We start from the raw sequence: 20,167 nt of genomic DNA on the forward strand, positions 1-20,167 counted from the left end.
AAAAAAACTTGCTTAAGAGAAATGGCGATATATGATACGATGAAAACCTTAACAAAGCTGAACCAACTCCGAACCAGCACTATAGCACTAGCCCAGAACTAGCACCTACTTCACGTTCGTGATGTTGTCTGAGGTGGCGAAATAAATTCGTCGTGCTTTTACCTTTAGTTGCGATGTTTCTACGGCATAATTTACCCAAGACTGCACTTTGTTGAGTGTCATCCCTCCGGAAACCGAACCATTTCCACATAACCGACCCATGCGCGTTCTTTTTAGGAATTAAATCTTCGCCATTGGCTTCGTTTTCCTCCATTGTTGACTGACTTCTCAGTCATCATTGAGGTAGGCCTGAGTGTGGGAAAGTGGTGAAAATTGCTACACCGACAGTGATAGGCAGGCGTGGTGACGGCGGTGTGTGTGCGCGCACCAATTAGCGAGAGAGAGAGCGGGAGCTGCACCGTTCTTTCCTGTTAAAATGGGGTCGGTTTAAAACGCACGTAGATGGTAACCTGCTTAGCCAATGTTACGCATATTCACTATTATGAATATGGTAATTTCTTATGTCTTCTACAAAATAGTAACGAATATATCGATATTTTCGATAGCTCGCCCAGCCCTAGTGTAGAGTAGCTATTTGATGTAAAGAATTTGTCTTGGTACATGTTTTAGGGAAACCCAGGCTAGAACTGAAGGTTCCAGTTTTAACTCTGACTGCCAGAGTGTTAAGTGCCTCCGAAGAATTCTTAGAAAAGTGAAATGCCGGAGAGGGGTATGTGTGAAAATTCAAGGTCAGTGGAAGTTTATGAGTTTGGCTTATTAAGCTCAGGACTGAATCCAAATCCCTGTGTCCTGCTGTGCTGACCCTTAAAGAAGCAGCCATCTATAAAGGGTTTTTGGTGTTAGAATTGATTTATTCAGTTAGTATAGCAGGAATGTAGTTAGGTCTGTTTTTCTTTGCAGAAACCTTAGTGGGTAATCTGGTATGGATTTGAAACTGTTTGCATTTGGACTTTTTTGTGTATTTTTTGTACAGAAGAGATTATATTTGATAACATCTTGTGTTCTGTGTGACTCAAACTGAAATTGTTCACTCTTATGTCTAAAGGTGATAAAGGTAAATATTGATTTGGAGATGCATGTTAGAACAAAGGTCTGACTGATATATCGTATCATCTTTAAAATTGGCCAATAAATAGTATAATGTTTCTTTGATAATGTGTGACAATTTTTTCTTCTGTTCTCCTGTTGAGAGGCATATTTGTATTGCATATTCATGACAGTTGAGAGTTTGGCAGTTCAACAAGTTGTAAGTGTTTTTGTAGCTATGATAATATGCTTAAAAATGTGTTACTTTCTTTTTTAGTTTTCATGGTTCACACTGAATGATTTATTGAGATGAGTTAATATACAATGACTAGTATTCCAAATTGAAGTGTTTTAAAATGATGTTTTTTTCCCTTGAAGTGCTAATGTCAGTAACATATTGAGTGATGTGTTGGATACGGACCAGGTCATGGACTGAAAAGGCCACAGCTTTAACCCTGGTATCGTGCTCTCTGTCTCCCCCAGCTGGTGGGAGGGCAGTTCGACCCGGAGCTGAACTTCATCATCCAGGAGACGGAAAGCGTGACCTGCATGGTGGAGCTGCTGGACAGGTGCCCGCCCACCTGCCAGGCGGAGGTGTGGAGCGTCTTCAGCGCCATCCTGAAGAAGAGCGCCCGCAACCTGCAGGCCTGCAGCGAGGCGGGGCTGATCGAGCAGCTCCTGACCCGCGTCCACGGCGCTGACGGCGTGATCGCAGGTACTGCCCGCTGCCCCGCTCATGCCCCCCGCTCATGCCCCCCGCTCGCGCCCCCCGCTCGCGCCCCCCACTCGCGCCCTCCGCTCACGCCCCCCACTCGCGCCCCCCGCTCACGCCCCCCGCTCGCGCCCCCCGCTCACGCCCCCCGCTCGCGCCCCCCGCTTGCGCCCTCTGCCCTGTCCTCCTGACGCGCGCGGTGGCACCCGCGACGGTGCTGTGTGTTGCCACTGCCTCAGCGTCGTGACTCTCTCCACTGAAGGACACCCGCGGGTCTGTAAGGCTCATCCGTCGCCGCATTAATGTGGACAGGCTTGTGCTGCTCAGAGTAGCCAGCATCTGAGCACAGACAGCAGGGAGGGCATCCGTATCAGACCACCATCGAAATGTACTGTTAGGTGGTCTCAGGGAACTGTACTTGTACAATGTCGGCGGTGACTTTTTTTGAACCTGCGGTACACCTACATTTATCATTTTACAGATGTGTGTTATTTTTTTTTGCCCAGTTAAATTTATTGAATCTCAGTCAAAAACACCTGCAGCTCAATAAACCTCCAGCCAAATGATTTGAAGAAATGACCAGGGCATCTCAATGTAGACCGATGCTGGCCTGTGTTGTAAAGGGGCCTCCTTGTCACAGTGTTCTCCATGTGGGTAGATCATATGGAAGGTGTGGCCCAGGCCTCTGCGGGACAAAGATGCGTCTCCTTTACTTGTTTTCATGAATATAAATGCCAGCTGGATCTACCCAAAACCATTCTTATCAGAGGCCTAGTGATATGATTAAAGTCTCCCTGGTACAGCTGTACATCTGAATTACTGCCAGGATGTAGACAGACTCTGCCCTTAAGCACTAACCCTGGATCAGTTGCAGCTGTTCCTCATGCAGTCATTGGGGGTTAAGAGTAAGGCTTGGTGAGCTGATCCTGGATCAGCTGGTTGAGCCAGTTATTCCAGGAGCTGCTGTTAGGGGGTTGGATAAGGACAATGCTACAGAATGTCTAAGTCATGACTTTTTTCATGGGAATGAATTCTAGTCATTGCCAAATGTGCCCACCCCTGCAGAAAAAGGGCCAGTTCCTGCACACCCGATGTGAACTCAAGCTTGTCAGATAGGAGGGAGGAATGTGAAAATGTTACTGACTTTCCTGTAAGGTTCAGCAGTTCAGGAATGAGTTGTGTTTAGTCTGCGATGCTAATGGTTTTGGTCCTGAGCCACCTGTCATGTGACAGAGTAGATCAGGGACACCTGAACGCTAGCAAGTCTGTGGGAGGGTTTGTAACCTGTCTGTCTTTGTCCTGTGGGTTCTAGATCTGATGGCGGACATGCTGGGAGCCTTGGCCAGTTATAGCATCTCTGTCAGAGAACTCAAGCTGTTCTTCAGCAAACTGCAGGGAGAGAAGGGCCAGTGGGTACGTCTGCTCCACACTTTCTGTCCATCTGTCTGTCTGTCACTGATGGTTGCAGATGGGGCTGCAACCTCGGCTGGACCATGTTTGCAGGATTGTGCATGTGCATGTTTCGTAATGTTCATGTGTGGGCGTGCATCTGTGTGAGCACAGTTGTGTTCATATGTTGACGGGGCTCGGTCTGTCCTGTCCTCCAGCCTCCTCATGCTGTAAAGCTGCTCTCCGTGCTGAAATGCATCGCCTACAAAAGTGGCCCAGACTCTTTCTTCAACTTCCCTGGGAAGAGTGCTGCGGTGAGTTTACTGGGCCAATTCTACAATACACACACAAGCATGCACTCACACACACAGACACATGCACAGACATACACACGTGATGCTTAACACAGAGAAGGTCAGTAAATTCTTGTGCATCAGCTGCACGCAGATCCTGCAGTTAGTGGACACTGCAGCACGAACAACACCAAGTCATTCAGCACATGCTCGTAAAGGTCAGCCATCAAATGAAATATTTGAGCAAATATTCAGCCAGCCTGTCATTTGATTCGCTCAGGCCTTTTGGTAACGTTTCCTGCCTCTTCATCTCGCTCACCTCTCAGTCACGGTAACCGTCTTTTTGAAGTTATTTTTGTGACAGTTACACAGGAGGGAACAGATTGTAGGCAGCAGATCACCTGAAGCGGTATGGGCAGCGTATTGCCGTGAAAATAATTCGCGGGACAGATCCCTTAACCTTCCGTGTGCGCAGGGAAGAGGCCTAGTTATCAGGCAGCGCTGGAGATAAGCCCCTCTGGAGAGAGGCTTTTTCTATCTGCTGAACCTCAGTGAGAGGTGAAACTGCGTCACTCTTTCACTGTTACTGTCGGAAGGCTTACAGAAGCAGCTAACGATTTCCACCCCAGTCTGTATTGTAAGTGCGCTGGGACAGAAATGAACATATTACATGATCTGAAGGGTTTTTTTTTTTTTCTTCAAACTATGTCATGGCTACTGAAACCAGGCTGTTGGATCTGGCATCAGTAATGTAACTCAAGCTGAGCTCTGTAACAGGCACAAGGATGCAGTCATGTATAATTCTAGCATGAAATCAATGCATGCCCATCGTGAAGCACAGGCAGCTGAAGACTGCAGATTTCAGCTCTTAAGAGAGAGCTTCTACAGGCCCACATTTCTGAGGCTCAGTCTGTCCCCCAGGCCATCGCCCTGCCTCCCATCGCCAAGTGGCCCTACCAGAATGGATTCACCTTCCACACCTGGCTGCGCCTGGACCCGCTCAACAGCATCAGCACCGACAAGGACAAGCCTTACCTGTACTGGTGAGAGAGGGGGGTGAATGCCAAGCCCTGTGGTCTTCACATGTGCGGAGGGCTGTGGCCTTCTCACAAATTTCTGTTATATGACTGTGGTTTCACAGTATAATATAATGTCTTGTAGTTTTCATTTTTCCTGCTTGTTAGCTTATTTGCCTTTAGCAGGCAAATCTGCAGTATCCGTGAACTGTAGGTATCACTGATGTGTACTCCTCCAGCATCTGCCTACTTGTGTGCATGCTGTTTCATGTTTTGGCTGGTAGCAGTCCAGTTCCTAAGCGTTTTCTGTAATAGTAGGAGTCCAAAGTCTTGAGCGCATTTGAAGCTCCACTGTGATGTGACACCAGAGAACAGTGTGTTGCTGGTGACTCAGAGCGAAGATCCAGCTACGGTATCATTGGAGAGATCAGCTAGATTGTATGCGGCAAGACCACAACAGTTCCCTCTTGTTTTAAGATGTTTTCAACTGTGGTTTGCTACGGTTCTCAGTGTGTAGCAGTTCTAACAGAAATAAAAAAAAAGATGTTCACCAAGAAAAAGAGAGTGAAGACTCTGTAAAGTTAGTGCAGGGCTTCCTGCTCCATGGGGCCCATGTGTGGAAGGCAGTTTGGTGCTTTCACATTCATCTCTAGCCTTCCTCTGAGGGCTGCAAAATCAAGGGCTGCCTTGGCCTATTTTCAGCCCCTAATTCTTTTCTGTCAAAATCTCATTTATGCAAAGAGGACTGTTTGGACATTATGAAAATGATAGCCGTGCGGCTTAAAACGTGTAATGGTTTTACTCCAGCCCTGGCTGTGCCCTTTTAAAATGAGATTAGCTCAGTAAATTACAGGTATGGCTGCATGTGGAAATAGGATGAAATGTGAGGGTGTTTGGTCTGCCACTGTTCCGCAATTGTGCCTTTCTCTGCCTTTCAGAACAAGTGATTCATTGTTGCTCTTCGCCTGCCTCGCATACCGTAGGGCCATTAGAGTAATCGCCGTCGTCCGAGGATTTGCCGTGGAAACGGGAATGTGTCCTCTCTTTCAGCTTCCGCACCAGTAAAGGTCTGGGGTACTCGGCGCACTTCGTTGGAGGCTGTCTGATCGTGACCTCGCTGAAGTCCAAAGGGAAGGGGTTCCAGCACTGCGTGAAATACGATTTCAAACCCCAGAAGGTGGGTGCCGCGCCGGTGCCGTCTGAGCCGGGACGCTCCGGGACTGTGGGGTGCCGCTTCCCCCCCATCCTCTCCCAGGAGGGGGGGCAGAAATAGCGCCTGCAGAATCCAGTCCCCCAGGGAGCGTGATGGGAAGGGATCATTTTGATTCCTGAGGCTCACTCCTCCTGAGCCATCGCCCGGGAGCCCCCCTCTGGGAAAAAAGAACTTCATTTCGTCACGTTTGGATCAGTTTTTATCTATCGTTCCATATACAGTTCATCTCTCCTGAAGAGTTTGGAATTGCAGTGTCCAAATCCGTTCAGTTTTCAAAATTGGATTCCACCTTAGATAGCAGAGCCAGTGATTGTTGCCTGGGGTTCAGTTATTTTCCCCCCTTCACAAGTATAGCTTAGTGTAGCTGAAGTGAAATTTGGCATGAGATCTTTGGAAATACAAGACAGCTTACTGCATTCCATTACAGCACTGTCCCATCTTTGTTGGATTGCTCCTATGTTGAATGTGGATGGATAATTTTGTTGAATACGGTATACAGAGTGATGACGAGCATATATTTGTGTTTCAGTGGTACATGGTGACTATAGTGCACATCTACAATCGCTGGAAGAACAGTGAAATCTGCTGCTATGTCAATGGGGAGCTGGCGTCGTATGGAGACATAACCTGGTTGGTCAGTACAAGTGATGTAAGTATCAAATGATGATAATACTGATTGAAGTGTCTTGAAACTGATTGCTGATAGCAGTTTATACAGTAAGCCACTGATGCCAAGGGGTAGCAGCCATTAATTATTTTCACTTAATTACCAAAATCATCCATCCATAAATCTTGTTTGTCTCTTGCACCTAGAAAATGGATAATTATGATATTTTAAATGAGTTCCAAGTTCCTGCATTTTTAAAAACTTTTTTTAATTAAAAAGCTTTTGCGGGAGTGTGGGATTGAAACTTATCTTGCATATCAATGACTGCCAGTGACATCCTTTGACAGAAAAAAAACAAAAACAAATAAACAATAACTCTGTTTGAGAGCAGTGTGGTACCCCACTTGTTTACAGCTAGCTCACCTGATCTATGGGGATAGCACAGACGAGACTGCATGAGACCTATCAAATGTCTGTGAAAAGTATGAAACACTGATTGTTTTAAGATCCTGATTGACCAAAAATGTGAATTCCTTTGAAGGACTTCATTTTCCCATCTCTACTGGCAACCGTATTAATTTCATATTACAAAAACAGAACAGAAATCACGTCGCCTGTCATATTACTCTCCACGGCCTGTGTGCTTGGCCTGCACCAGCTTGGCACTCAGGGACTCCATGACATTCAGGACATTCACCTTGGCACCGGCCCATAATGGAGGCAGACCTCCGCCAGCTGTGTACTGTACATGCACTTTCCTCTGAAACATGAAAGAGCGTAACGAGGATCTTGTATTTTGCACGAGAGGCTGTCAGATGTTGGAAAACACCCGGCGGGATGACTGCAGATAGACATTCATTCAGTGGCTGCCCTGAGCAGTTTGGTAATGCTTCATAAGGGTGTGTGAAGCATGTATACACAGGCCCGGTCCTGTGTTTTTATCGGGGTGTACTTACGTGGAAAAGAATAATGTTGTTACAGCAGCTTTTACAAGAATGAGTATACTTTTCTTATGTAATCATTTGTGGTGTATTGTAATGCCCAAGAGCCTAAGCTATATGAATCATCTTCTCTTCCATAAAGAGGAGTTTAAGTTCAACAGAGCTGCACTCCTTATTTATCGGTTGGCTCTACAGAAATGTCTGCATGCCGTTTAAATACCTCACCCTCTCAGTCACACCAGCTCCATTCATTGCTGTGAGAACGGGCGTATGTTGCATTAAAGCAACTGCACAGTAATGAAATCTTTATGCTGCTGTGAGCTCCTGTTTGAAACTGAACTCAGGTCAGCAGCACTGTGCAGTAACCGCCGTTTCGAGTGATGTGTCTTTTCCTTCTTCCCCAGACGTTTGATAAGTGTTTCCTGGGCTCGTGTGAGACGGCGGACGCTAACCGGGTGTTCTGTGGCCAGATGGGGGCGGTGTACCTGTTTAGTGAAGCCCTCAATGCTGCTCAGATCCTGGGTATTTACCAGCTGGGTCCAAGCTACAAGGTGCCAACATCATTATGTTTTTCACCAAGGGTCATTAGCTGCCTCTAGGAGGCAGCTGGGTACTCTTTGTCCTGGGGATGATTTTTTTTTTAGAAAAAATGTCACAAAATACAGTGAAAATCATAGTAAATATGTGTGCCACACTAAGTAGAACTCACCACAACGTATAATTAATAGTCGCTTTATTAAAGAAGGGAGCTGTATTCACTGCTCATAGCATTCACAAGTGTGTCTGCAAAGCGTGTCTTTTGAAAGGAATGTTTAAGTAATGCACCTCAGAAAGAATTGCGTCTGCATTTCTGTCTTCAAAGGAGCCCAGCTCCACAGGAGTGTGATGACTGCAGGGTTACATGCAATCTTTGAAAAAATTCATGGTTTTGGCATTCAGACATCATTGAAAATCATTTTATTTGAATGGGAAACCTGTAAATCCTGCTTCCGGTCTCCAGGGCACCTTTAAGCACAGGGCGGAGAGCGACCTCCTGTTCGCCGAGCACCACAAGATGGTCCTGTACGACGGGAAGCTGTCCGGCAGCATCGCCTTCACCTACAACCCCCGGGCCACCGACGCCCAGCTCTGCCTGGAGTCCTCGCCCAAAAACAGCCCGTCCATCTTCGTGCACTCGCCCCACGCCCTCATGCTTCAGGTACGGCCTCGGCCCCGTTACCCGGGCTCTCCCGCCGCGCGGCTGCTGCCCCCGCACGCAGCCTGACAGCGCTAATGAGCGCTTCTGATGCCGGGGCTCCACATCTAAATGTTTCATTAAGAGCTGGAGACAGAAAGGGGGAAAAAAAACCCCACTCTACACCTGTGTATTGTACTGTAGATCTGCTCTGTCAGATAATTAGGCTCCAACTACGCAGTGTCCTCAAATGAACCACTGTACAAGCTGGGTAGTTATGTATATATGTATATAGTTTTGAGGCGTTTCTCATTTGGGGTAGAATAAATGAGTTCACTATAGGATAGCTGGGAAGAACGCAGCCTTAATTAAATGTGCATTAAGAAAACCATTTCCCTGCCCACGGTGCCCTACTGTTTTCGTATATAATTACCCATAATTCCCATTTAAATTGTCTCAACATAATGTAATTTCCTTCCTGCAATGCACATAAGCTTGGAATGTTCAGTGTGTAAACTGATTCCATGTTTTCCTCACACACATACACACAAACACCCATAACCCAACACAAATCTTGAATTTGTACTTGATTTTTGTAACCACACTAAGGCACCATAGAGTAGTTTTATCATTCTGACCAAAGTTGCACACTATACAGCAATACCATATGGTTGCACGCTGATATGTCTTTATATATTTATAACTACTGAACTGCTTTGTTTTGAATGCTCTAGTGAAACTCAGGCCACAACAGTTTAACCCAAGGCTTATTAAAACTTTAGAGGTTTCATTTAATCATACTCAGTATTGTGATCTCAGCCCAACCTGATCAACTTAGATGCATCTGCCCATGTGTTGCTGGAGGTGTCTGTGGTTGAGTCTGCAGTCACGGTCTGTGTGCCTGCAGGTGTAGACTGTGGCTGCTGTGCTGCAGTGCATAGTGCACTAGAGCGCCCTGTGGTCACGGGAGACCCCCACTCAGCTCAGCACAGGGGCCTGCTGCTGTCATGTTAACACCTCAAGCTGCTTCTCTTCTCAGTGCCACTGACACACAGACTGTTTTGCAGTGCAGGCTGGCAGAGGATTCCATTACATGCTGCAGACTGCAGACCGGTAGAGCATTGTTGCTTACAGCCTACAGACTGGCAAAGCACACACACTTACATGTCAGACTGACAGAGCAGGATCACTTATACACCACAGACCGGCGCACACTTATAGACTGCAGGCTGGGAGAGCAGTGTTACACACTGGAGACTGGCAGAGCACACTCACTCGCACACTCACTCACAAACTGCAGGTTGACAGAGCACGCTCGCTTTGTCACAGCAGACTGGCAGAGGAGAGCCGGTCTCCTGTTAGCGGTTAGCATTTGTGTCCTGTGTGTCTGTGCGTTGTGTGTCTGGGAGCTGTAGCTAAATGCCTGTGTCTTTCTGTGCAGGATGTGAGAGCTGTGCTGACGCACTCTGTACAGAGCGCCATGCACTCGATCGGTGGAGTGCAGGTGCTCTTCCCTCTCTTTGCACAGCTTGACTATCACCAGCACAACAGCGACCAGCTGGACACCTCTATCTGGTAAGGACGTTTGTTTTTTTGTGCATTTTCTTATGACAGGCCGTTCAAATTCTAATGGAATCAGACAGAGTTTTCAAGAGTTTTATCTGTTTCAAATGCCAAAGGGTGTGTCTCCCAGCTTTGAGGAAAGCTGGAGGGGAAGGGAGTTGTGCCTGCAGAGGGCGCCGTTGAATCATGTAAACGTCTTCCTGTTCTCAGCTGCACCCTCCTGTCCTTTGTGATGGAGCTGCTGCAGAACTCCATGGCTATGCAAGAACAGGTCGTGGCCTGCAAAGGCTTGCTGGTCATCGGGTACAGTCTGGAGAAGGTGAGGGATCCCGTCAGCGCCGCCTCCCCCTCCTTACTGTTCCCACGGTCCTTCAAAGTCCTTGAAAATCTTTTCTGCTGGGAAAGGGCTCAAGTATGCCGCTGTCCTTGAGAACTCATGTTAAACTGCCTGAATGGAAGAAAAGTTACTTTTTTCCTTTTCCTGCTAGCTCACAAGCTTGCTGTTATGCATTATCAAGTGTCAATGGTATCAGTGAGCTGATAAGCCTGCTACCCGAGTCACTTGTAACTGATGTTTGCAGCCTAGTGCATCTGCACTTGTGTGTCCATGTAGACACAAAATATCTTCAAAGTAATGTGCCTCAAAGTAGCTCCTCTCAGTACACCATCTTCAAAGCAGCCCAGTTTCACAGAAATTGGACTATTTCAGCAGTAGAAGTAATCCTAGAAATTGTGCTTTTATCCTGACGACATAATTCCCCTCGTAACATCATTCCAGAGCCCCATGTAAACACTGTGTGCTCATGGATTTCTCTGCCGTGTGCCAACAGTGCAGTCTGCTGGTAGGAAAGTTCAGGTTCAGCTCATTTACTCTTCTTTGAACAGCCATGGCCTCTAGGGGGCAGCAGATAGGTTTTGCTGCCTGACTCTTGACAGGACCAGAGCAGGCACTCAGTCAGACCATGGCACACTGGTGCATTCTGGGAAGAATCCCTGTGAAGGGAAGTAACATTTGTGCCAGTACCTCAAGCACAGATGTCAATGACCTTATTGAGAGACAGAATCTGCAGGAGGTCACATCACTGTGGTGAGATGAGATTCTTTATCTGTACGGCTATGGACTGCTTCCTTTCTAATCAAAGACCACAGTATCACTTACATAGACACTTTTGTATTGAACCACTTGTGGTTAACTGTTGGTTTACATTAATGTCACAAGCACGCATTTTCCTATGTGACAGAAGGAGAGGTCTATCACTGTGAATTAATTTGCTTATTAGAGGTTTACACTATCTAATCAGAAGAAACCTGTTGACACATGGCCTTGATTACATTGGTTGTTCTATTAATCATGGTTAAGAACCCTTCTCATCAGGGTGGTTGTGTGGCTTAGTGGTTAAGGCAGAAAATGAAGTTGTAAGAGTGGCATGCGGTTTAAAAATAGCAGGTGGGGTATTACTGTTGCACTTATAATGGATATCATGTCAAATATAGGCTGGGTGGGTTTCCCAAATACGCAAATACATGAACCAAAAAGGCTTTAATGCATTTGCCTATATGTTTTTGTAGTGTTTTATACAGTTACATTTATATTTCTATAATTTATATTTGTCCAGTGGGGGGCAGTGTGGCATATTGGTAAGGAGTAGGGCTCATGACTGAAAGATTGCAAATTCAATTCCCCACTGGGGCACCGCTGCTGCACCCTTGGGCAAGGTACTTAACCCAGTAACCTCAGTAAATATCCAGCTGTATAAAAGGGTAACATGCAACGTTGTAACTTATCTAAATTGCTCTGGATAAGAGTTTCTGCTAAATGACAGTAATGTAATTACAACAGCTGTGTCATTGTCGGAGTTGGTCCCTCCTGTTTAAATGCTTAAGATTAAGCCCAGAAACGCAGTAAAGAGCAGGAGGTGCCATGCCCCTGTGTCTGCATGCGTGCCTGGATTCCTGCAGATGCTCCTCTCTGATGTCTGCTCCCTCCGTGTCACATGTCCGCAGTCTTCCAAAGTCCACGTGACCCGAGCCGTGCTGGACATCTTCCTGGCTTTGGCGCGGTACCTGAGTAACCTGCAGAGCGGCGCCCACCTGCTCAAACACCTGTGCGACCACATCCTGTTCAACCCCAGCATCTGGATCCACGCCCCGGCCAAGGTGACTGCCCACAGCCTGTCTGCAGCACCCAGCTCACCCCCGAGAACTGTGTCGCTGCTTTTACACAGACCCTTATCTCTCAAACAGCAGTGTGGCGGCCTTAACTAGGACATATTGAGTGGCTTAAGCGTCACACCGGTGGCCTTTGGAATTGGAGGCGCAGGCCTAAATCATAGTGCAATACATAAATTCACATTTAATTAAAAAACTTAATTTAACTGAAATTGTAAATGAACTTGGACTTAATTACAATAGCTGTATGCTACTTAATTGGTGTTTTCTGTTCCAGATGTGGTAACATGATTTGTTTGATAAATTTCAATGACTGTGGGTTCTCTAACACCTCTGCACATGCAACGGACCTCGCTGCTCTGTGTCTCCGAGTTGCGCAGATCTGCTGATTCCACGTGTCCGTCTCTCCACTGTGGTGCGCAGGTGCAGCTGATGCTCTACACCTACCTGGCGACGGAGTTCATCAGCACGATGGCCATCTACAACGCCATCCCCAGGGTGGGCACGGTACTGCAGGTCATGCACTCTCTGAAGTACTTCTACTGGGTGGTGAACCCGGAGGACTGCAGCGGAGTCGCGCCCAGAGGCCTCGGTGAGCGGCGCCCTCTTCCTGCTGCTGCGGCCTGAGTCCGAAACCATGGGAAACGGGGCTAGCGGTCCCATGCTGTATCTGTCTGCATGCTGTTTGTGTTGTCATGCTCTCTCCAGCTCTCCTGGGTATACAGCAGAGCACACAGCGCTGGGATTTCGCTGGGATTTCAGATGCTTTTGTCAGTGTGAATGGAATGACACCTTGTATGCTGTCAGTGTTCAGATTCTCTCTGTGTTGGTGTAATGCAGTAAAGATACAAAGAAAATAAACTTGGTAAACTCAAGAGATATACACAGACCTTAGTTAGCCTTCTTAAAATGTATGTAGTGCTAATATAATGTTGCAGAACACACACACAGAGACACACACACATGCACGCAAAATAAAAAACACACAGAACACACTCTCACACTGACTTTCGCTGTCTGTCCTGGGTTTGCCATGGGTCTCCTCTCTGTGTGTTTAGATGGCCCCAGACCCACACAGAAAGAGATTCATTCCCTGAGAGCCTTCCTGCTGCTGTTCATCAAACAGCTGGTTGTGAAGGTGAGTTTGGACCCTACTTGTTATTGTGTGAGAATTAAGAGCTCTTATTCTTGCATAATCACAACTCAGATTTAATTGTGTGGACAATGAAAACATTTTGCAAGCTTTTATAGTTGCTGTTTGGTTCCACTCTGTAAAGGAAGACGTAAAAGTTAAGATAAAACGACGATATGTTTGGAAAGGATGTGGTTTTTATTGGTTTTGTTTTGGCCATGGATAAATGTTCTTGAAGCAATGGCCATGGATAAATGTTCTTGAAGCAATGTTTCCAATGTCTGAAGGCTGACGTTTTGTTTGACAAAGCCACTTGTCATTGAAAATAGTCAATTTGAAAATGGGATGAGTTCCGAGTCCTTGACTGAGTATTTGATGACTTTGCAGCCAATCAACAAATCGGTCTTTTTTAACAGGATCGTGGAGTGAAGGAAGATGAGCTGCAAAGTATTCTCAACTACCTACTCACAATGCATGAGGTAGTAAAGCCATATTACACTGAAATATTACACCAGCTGATCTTGAAAATATATTTTTAATTGTACAAAAATAATGGGTATGAGTCTTAGTGATACTGATTTCTCTGAGGTGAGTCTGACTTCCTTATCATACAGTATATTGGATCAAGTATGATTGTCTCAGTTGACTTAATCATGCAGTGTAGTCAAGACATATTTTACAAACTGTGCTGTTTTCTAAAGTACCACTAGATGTCACCCTATCCTCATAGCCAGAGCAGTAGTTCATATGGCCATGCTCAATTGAAAGACGGTGACACTACCTATTGTGTACCTCACAATTATGCTGCTGTAGGAAATATTCCGTCTGAGTACCATGCCAAGAAAAGCTAAATTTGAAATGAAAGAAAATGCTAAAGAAGCTGCTATATTTTTCCTTCACATAAGCGTATAAACGGAGTAATATCACAAAACAAACAACAGGAATGCCTTCTTGAAAGTGAAGCAACACAGTCCTTCTACTGTACCTGACTGAATTTATGTATAATTTCTGACAAGAAGTTTTGCACTTTTACTTTATTGACCCGTTATGTTCCTATAAATGTCTTGTGCTTATCGCTCCAATGCATTGGTAAGCTGGCAAGACATCGTGTAGTATTTAATTCCATCAGATAAACAGCATTGCACCAGGTTTTTATACAGACATATAATATATGAGAGGGAGTAAGTCTAATGATCGAGTAGATGAATAATTAATGCAGATCATTGTTTGCTTCGTTTGTGAGCGTGACGGCCATACATTAGCGCTGTTTTTCCCCGCCCGGTGTGTTCTTTCTGTGGGGTTTCTTGATGACATGGCGAAGCCGTGCTAATTGAGCTCGTATTAGTGGGGTGTTTATCACGTCGCTAATGCTGCTAATGGCCCGCGGCCGGGTTTATTTTCCTAGGATGACAATTTAATGGACGTGCTGCAGCTGCTGGTGGCCCTGATGTCGGAGCACCCGGGCTCCATGGTGCCGGCGTTTGACCAGCGCAACGGAATACGGTATGTCTCCGGTTTCCCGTGACGATTGGCCGTAAGGCGCCGCTGCTGTGAGCTGACAGCACCGTCACGCGGCCCGTCGTGTTGCAGATAAAGTCCGGTGTCAGTGGAGGAAAACTAAACCGGACCAGAAAAAAATATGGTTACAAGGCCTGTTCGGTACTGGTGAGCTTGAGTTACACACTTAGTTACACATCTGAAAATGTATTTCATCTCCTAATCCTCATTACATTCATGGCTTTTCAAAAAATAAATACCTGCACATACAAACAGACACAAAACCACCATGACCCAATGCTGATCATAACATTGGAATAGTATGTCCAGCGATCCCGCCTTAGCTGGAGATTGGTTCTTAATGACCTGTGCCCTGCATTTGACTGAAGCCAGTTGTACATTGAAAAACATCTGTGGGTAACAGCAGAGTTTTGGGGTGCGCTGATATTTTTCTCTGCAGCCTCATTTCCTGTAATCACGTAATAGGTTTAGGTTTGCAGCACGTTATGCCATTTAACACTGAATTAATAATTAATCACATATTAGTTATGTTAATATTACATTTAAAAGGAAACGGTGTTGGGATGAGATCACTGCTGTCCCACTTGTGCAGATATAGGGCACATTTTTACCTCCGGTAAGAGGATTTGTGTTAATAAATTATTGAGCGAAGCAATCTTCATTAAAGAAAGATGTGACATAATCGTGAGTAACAGAAATTCTGCCTTCTTCCACTGAATCTGTTGCAACAGCACCTGCGTATTTTCATATTCTGTTATTCATCTTTCACAGAATTAAATTGTGTGGTTTAAAATAGCTGAAAATTAAATTTAAATGCAACATCTTGTGCATTCACAAATTTGTGAATGTGTTATTTCATTTGCTTGTGCGGGATGATTAGTGTCTATGATAAAAAATGTTAAAAGAAGATTGAATGAACAATTTTCAAATGAAAAATAATATAAATTTAAATTTATAAAATATTATAAATTTATAATAAAATAGTAATAATTAATAGTATTTCTACATAAAACAAAACAAAAAAGCTACACATAAAATAAGATGTTTATTTGTCATTCAGTGCCATGATTTTGTTTTTTTTTAATGGTTTTATATGAACTGAGTGTATATACTGTATGTCTTTTGTGTTTTTTAGAGCGATCTATAAGCTTCTTGCATCTAAAAGTGAAGCTGTTCGAGTGCAGGCCCTCAAGGTCCTGGGGTTCTTTCTGAAGCATCTGCCTCCTAAGTAAGTGCAGTATGAGACAGCATTCAAAAGGACAGATTCATTTCCCCACAGAGCCACACCTTGTAGTTGAAGTATTCATGCTTTCTTTGAATTTTTTCCCCTTCCTTTGATTTTCTGAAATTTTGTCTAAAAAAATCAATGATGAAGGTATGAAGGCACAAGTCCATTTCAAATCCTCAAACTTGAATACAATGAATCAACTACATTTGAGTGTTGGAGCAAATGTGTGTGGGGAACTCCAACCAAATACATAAGTATATATAATAATGTATGGTATTAACGGAATTAGAGTATACCATTCATAGCACACAAATGAAAAAGTGTAGGTATTCTCACAGCACACGCATTTACAGATATTTACATTTGCACGCAGCACACATTCATGGATCTGCATTTTCACACAGCATACACATTTACAGATATAAATTTGCACATAGCACATATGTGCTTCTCAGGTTGAGGCTGATAGCTGGTGCACATGCAGATGACATGCCGCAGGAATGTGAGATTATTAAAAGAGCCTTTCCTCAGACGTGGACTGCTCTGGTCCCGGAAGGCTGTTTGAATAAGGAATTAGCCTCTGAGAGGCCTTTGCTCGTTTGCAAAGCAATTAAGAGCCCGTTGGACTAAAACACTTGATTGGATACCAGTCACGAATGTATTTTTCATAGCTCGTTTTGATGTGCGAGCTTTGATCAGAATTTCCCTGGCAGCTGGGAAAGATCTCTCAGACGTCTCATAGGTTCTCCACACTCAAGCCTGCACCCGCGCACCAAGCTCTCTCTTCACTGGTCTCAGATTAGGCTGTTCTGTTCAGACGTGCTTTTTAATCCTCCTTGATATTTGCAAAACTGCGGCGGCGTATTAATATTTAACATCTGAGATGGAAATGAGATTTTTGTTTTTGAGGGTCTTTTTAAACTTTATGCTTACTTTTATAAATGTGTAATTTTTGGGTTTTGTCAGTTTGAACACTGGCAGTGCAGATTTTGGGGTGGAGGCCCCTGAGGCTTTTGTGCACTGTGTGTGTGTGCGTGGAGTAGGATATCGCAAGCAGACAGCCGACAGCTGTATGTGTGTTTGTGTGTGCGTTGCAGGAGGAAATCTGAGGTCATGCTGGGCCACGGCCTCTTCTCTCTGCTGTCCGAGCGGCTGATGCTCCACTCTGGCCAGTTCACTCTGACCACGTACAACGTCCTGTTTGAGGTCGGACACTACACCAACTTCTTCTGTCATCTCATGTAGTTCTGAGCATTTCATTTTACTGTTATTAAATTAAGTACATAAAAAACTATATGGACCTTTAATACTACTGCTACCACTTCTAATAATGTTGTGGGTTGCATTTTGTCTGATTTTATAACTGCTGCTACTTGGACATGTTTAACAGAATTACTAGCTAGTGTCTTATTTCTCCATTTGAGCGAAGTCGGTCTCTTCAGATTCAGATCCTCTGTAACATGGCCTCCTTGAAGTGGCCAAAGAAAAAGCAAAAGAATTATGATGATTATGGGTAGCACTGCAATTAATAATTTTACACAGTTTAAATCCTTATTTGTCCTTATTATGTCCTTGTCTGTATTATATTTTATCATGATGCATATTGCTGTTATTACTATTGAATGACTGTTATCACATGGAAATGCTCATGCAGTTTCTGTGTTTCTCCCATTGTTTAATTCCAATTTAATATGAGTTGAGTCCTCTGGTCTGAGAGACATCTTTTTCCCTGTCTGTGAGCAGGTACAAGATGCTGATGGCATTTCTCTCTCTCTGCAGATTCTCACAGAGCAGCTCAGCACACAAGTCATTCACAAACAGCACCCAGACCCTGACTCTGCCGTCAAGATCCTCAACCCACGTGAGTGAGCCTGAGTGTACCTCTACCTGCAGCAGTCTGAGAACTCACCTAAACATACCATCCCTGATAGTGTGGTAACACACCTGTATGTATGACAGTCTTAAACATACCTCAGCATACTTGTGAAATGCACAGGCTTATGTTCCGTTGAAAAAAGGGTACAAAAAAAGGTTTATATTTATGTCTAAGTCACCGTGGCAGTACATTATAAGACCACAGTCTTAAACATCATTGGACAGACTAGTCATCTTATACCTTTGGTTACTAAAAACAGTCTCTTTGCTTTTCCTAATGTAGTGTATTTTTAAACTATTATCTTTTAAATGTGGGCAGTTTTAACGTTTATAAAATGGCCAGCTGATAAACCAAAAGTGTGTTTTTTGTATTGCATGTGTGGTTTTTTTAAATGGAGGAGATTTGCTTTGGAAGCACAGTCGTGATTCGAGCCGTAGTGGTGTTTTTATATGTGGCTCATTAGAGGCCTTTTGTTTCTGATGCTGCGGAATGAGCTGAAATTGCAGCTCTGGTTCTGATCACTCTGTCATCCCATCCTAACCTCATGCATTCTTACATACTGTGCCTTTGATTGTACTTGTCATTTCTAGGAACCCCTCATTTGGGGCAAAATATGCTGGTTTACTAAAGTTTGCTGTTTTGTAAAAACCTTAAGCAAAATAGACAGCAACAACTCTGGGCTATTCATGGGGTGAACTTGACTCAGATTACCTGGTGTATTTCACAGTGAACTTAAACTATGTGTGTTATAATTATTTTTGCGTATGTGCATGTCTTTGTGTGTATATGTTTGTGCATCCCTGTGTGTTTTGTGCAGGTGTGTGCTTTTCTTGTGTGTATACGCTTGTGTGTGTGTGTGTGTGTGTGTTTGTGTTTGTGTATGTGTATGTGTACGTCTGTGTGTTTATGTGTGTGCTTGAATGTGTGTTTTGTGTTTGCCTGTACGTATGTGTTTTAGTGTGTCTGTGCTTGTGTGTGCATGTGTGTGCGTGCATGTACTTGCGTGTGTGTATACTGTATATGTGTGTGCGAATGTCTTCTTGTGTGTGTTGTGTATGTTTGTGCATGTGTGTTTTGTGTGTTTGTGTGTGACAGGGCATCTGTGTGTGAGCACATGCTGCTGTTGGATGCAGTTCCACAGGCTTTGTTTCCTCTTGGCTTTGTGTCTTTTGATCCTAATCGGCTCTGAAGCCCCAGAGTGGCTTTGATTGCCGTCTTTAGTAAAGTCAGACCCGATTAAACAAATGAAGGAAATACCGTTTCCCCCCAAATTACCCCAGAAAAACTCAGACCAAATGCAGAATGGAAAAAAGTCCAAATACAAGCAGAGGTAATTTTCTACTGGGAAGGTTCAGTGACTCATAATTTGAAGGAGAAACAACACAAAACATCACTGGCCGGGTTCTGTTCTTTCAGGATGAGTGAAATGCAAAACCCACGGCTCAGCCAAATGGACACTGACACTGTCTACATTATTCATCTAAACTTCCAGCCTCCTCTGTTTTGCCAAACGGCGGATTCCAGGGAAATGAGGGCTTAGCTCTCAAAGTAAAGCGGGACCTACGCTGTCATATGGATACATTTCTTTTTATGGTTTTGTTGCTTTTGCCACCACTTTCATATTGAGGTGTCTAGTGTACACATGCAAAGGGGGGGATCTATGGGCTTGCCAGAGAGGGATCAGAGGTGGGTAGGGACTGTTTTTCGGTTTCTGTAATAGTATTGCCCTTTAAACGTGGAGAAAAATATAAAACGAATTGGATATAGATAATTTAATCCTTCACATTTCATTTTATCCAAACGTATTGCAGAATTATTGCATCATGTTTGCAGGATCAGGAATGGCCGTTATTGAAGTCAAAATATATTTGGTATGTCTTTGATGTCTTTGATAATTGTATGAATCAATGATATTGCTCTGTGTTATGAACAGACACAGCAGGAGCACAGAAAAGCACGCCGTGCATCAGAGAATAATGTTGTGAAAGGGAGCAATGAAAGCAGCCGATTATGCACTGGAAGTGGGTGATAACGTAGTGAAATCAGTAATGGAAATGGTAAGTTGTAAGATGTGTCCGTTGCTTTGGCAGAGATCCTGAAAGTGATCGCGGCCCTGTTGAAGAGCTCGCCCCAGAGTGCTGAGAGCATGGAGGTGCGGCGGATCTTCCTGTCAGACATGATCAAACTGTTCAACAACAGCCGAGAGAACCGCAGGTAAAGAGCTCTGTCCCACTGTGTGTGTGTGTGTGT

At 44.6% G+C, this 20,167-nt stretch overlaps 1 protein-coding gene across 1 annotated transcript in view; it reads left to right on the top strand.

Moving 5' to 3' along the window:
- Nucleotides 1-20,167, top strand: part of lrba (LPS responsive beige-like anchor protein) — a 195,403-nt gene that overhangs the window by 24,085 nt on the left and 151,151 nt on the right. The window contains exons 3-21 of the mRNA XM_036516523.1: nt 1,570-1,801; nt 3,111-3,211; nt 3,406-3,501; nt 4,402-4,523; nt 5,547-5,673; nt 6,239-6,358; nt 7,662-7,808; nt 8,258-8,455; nt 9,873-10,006; nt 10,205-10,313; nt 11,999-12,151; nt 12,587-12,755; nt 13,222-13,301; nt 13,712-13,774; nt 14,701-14,798; nt 15,949-16,041; nt 17,139-17,247; nt 17,821-17,902; nt 20,008-20,131. Of these exons, the coding sequence (XP_036372416.1) occupies nt 1,570-1,801; nt 3,111-3,211; nt 3,406-3,501; nt 4,402-4,523; nt 5,547-5,673; nt 6,239-6,358; nt 7,662-7,808; nt 8,258-8,455; nt 9,873-10,006; nt 10,205-10,313; nt 11,999-12,151; nt 12,587-12,755; nt 13,222-13,301; nt 13,712-13,774; nt 14,701-14,798; nt 15,949-16,041; nt 17,139-17,247; nt 17,821-17,902; nt 20,008-20,131 (2,357 nt within the window). The remainder of the gene's footprint in view (nt 1-1,569; nt 1,802-3,110; nt 3,212-3,405; nt 3,502-4,401; nt 4,524-5,546; nt 5,674-6,238; nt 6,359-7,661; nt 7,809-8,257; nt 8,456-9,872; nt 10,007-10,204; nt 10,314-11,998; nt 12,152-12,586; nt 12,756-13,221; nt 13,302-13,711; nt 13,775-14,700; nt 14,799-15,948; nt 16,042-17,138; nt 17,248-17,820; nt 17,903-20,007; nt 20,132-20,167) is intronic.

The sequence above is a fragment of the Megalops cyprinoides genome, chromosome 22 (genome assembly GCF_013368585.1).
Source record: "Megalops cyprinoides isolate fMegCyp1 chromosome 22, fMegCyp1.pri, whole genome shotgun sequence".
NCBI lineage: Eukaryota > Metazoa > Chordata > Actinopteri > Elopiformes > Megalopidae > Megalops > Megalops cyprinoides.